Source organism: Bison bison, unplaced genomic scaffold, assembly GCF_000754665.1.
Source record: "Bison bison bison isolate TAMUID 2011002044 unplaced genomic scaffold, Bison_UMD1.0 scf7180017864508, whole genome shotgun sequence".
NCBI classification, from domain to species: Eukaryota; Metazoa; Chordata; class Mammalia; order Artiodactyla; family Bovidae; genus Bison; species Bison bison.
The window spans coordinates 10,898,978-10,899,326 of NW_011495064.1; the positions used below are offsets into that span (position 1 = coordinate 10,898,978).

The window sequence follows — 349 nt, forward strand, 5'->3', positions numbered from 1 at the left end:
GGCCTGCTTGGAGCCCGGGACTGGCCCGGCCGCCCGGGCCTTTGGCGGGGGCGGGGGGCACGGGGGGTGGAGGGAGAGAGTGCCGCGCCCTGCCGGCCCAGGTGTCGTCTCCGGAGGAGGAGTTTGGGAATCCGGCTGCGGGAGATTCCCAGCCGGACTAGCTGAAGGGCAACGAGGGAAAGAAGCCTAAGGGACAAGGCAGAGCCGGGCGGTGCGGGGAGTGCAGAAGGGAGGCAAAGCCGCGGGACCGCCAGCATGTTCTCCCGAAACCACCGGAGCCGGGTCACCGTGGCCAGGGGCTATGTCCTGGAGATGGAGTTCAAACGCGGCCGCTTCCGACTCAGCCTCT

The 349-nt window shown here is 69.6% G+C and overlaps 1 protein-coding gene across 1 annotated transcript in view; it reads left to right on the top strand.

The window, feature by feature from the left end:
- Positions 1–68: 68 nt before the first annotated feature.
- The window catches only part of RTKN (rhotekin), a 14,421-nt gene continuing 14,140 nt past the window's right edge, over positions 69–349 (top strand). The window contains exon 1 of the mRNA XM_010829723.1: positions 69–347. Within this exon, the coding sequence (XP_010828025.1) occupies positions 256–347 (92 nt within the window). The 5' untranslated portion in view covers positions 69–255. The remainder of the gene's footprint in view (positions 348–349) is intronic.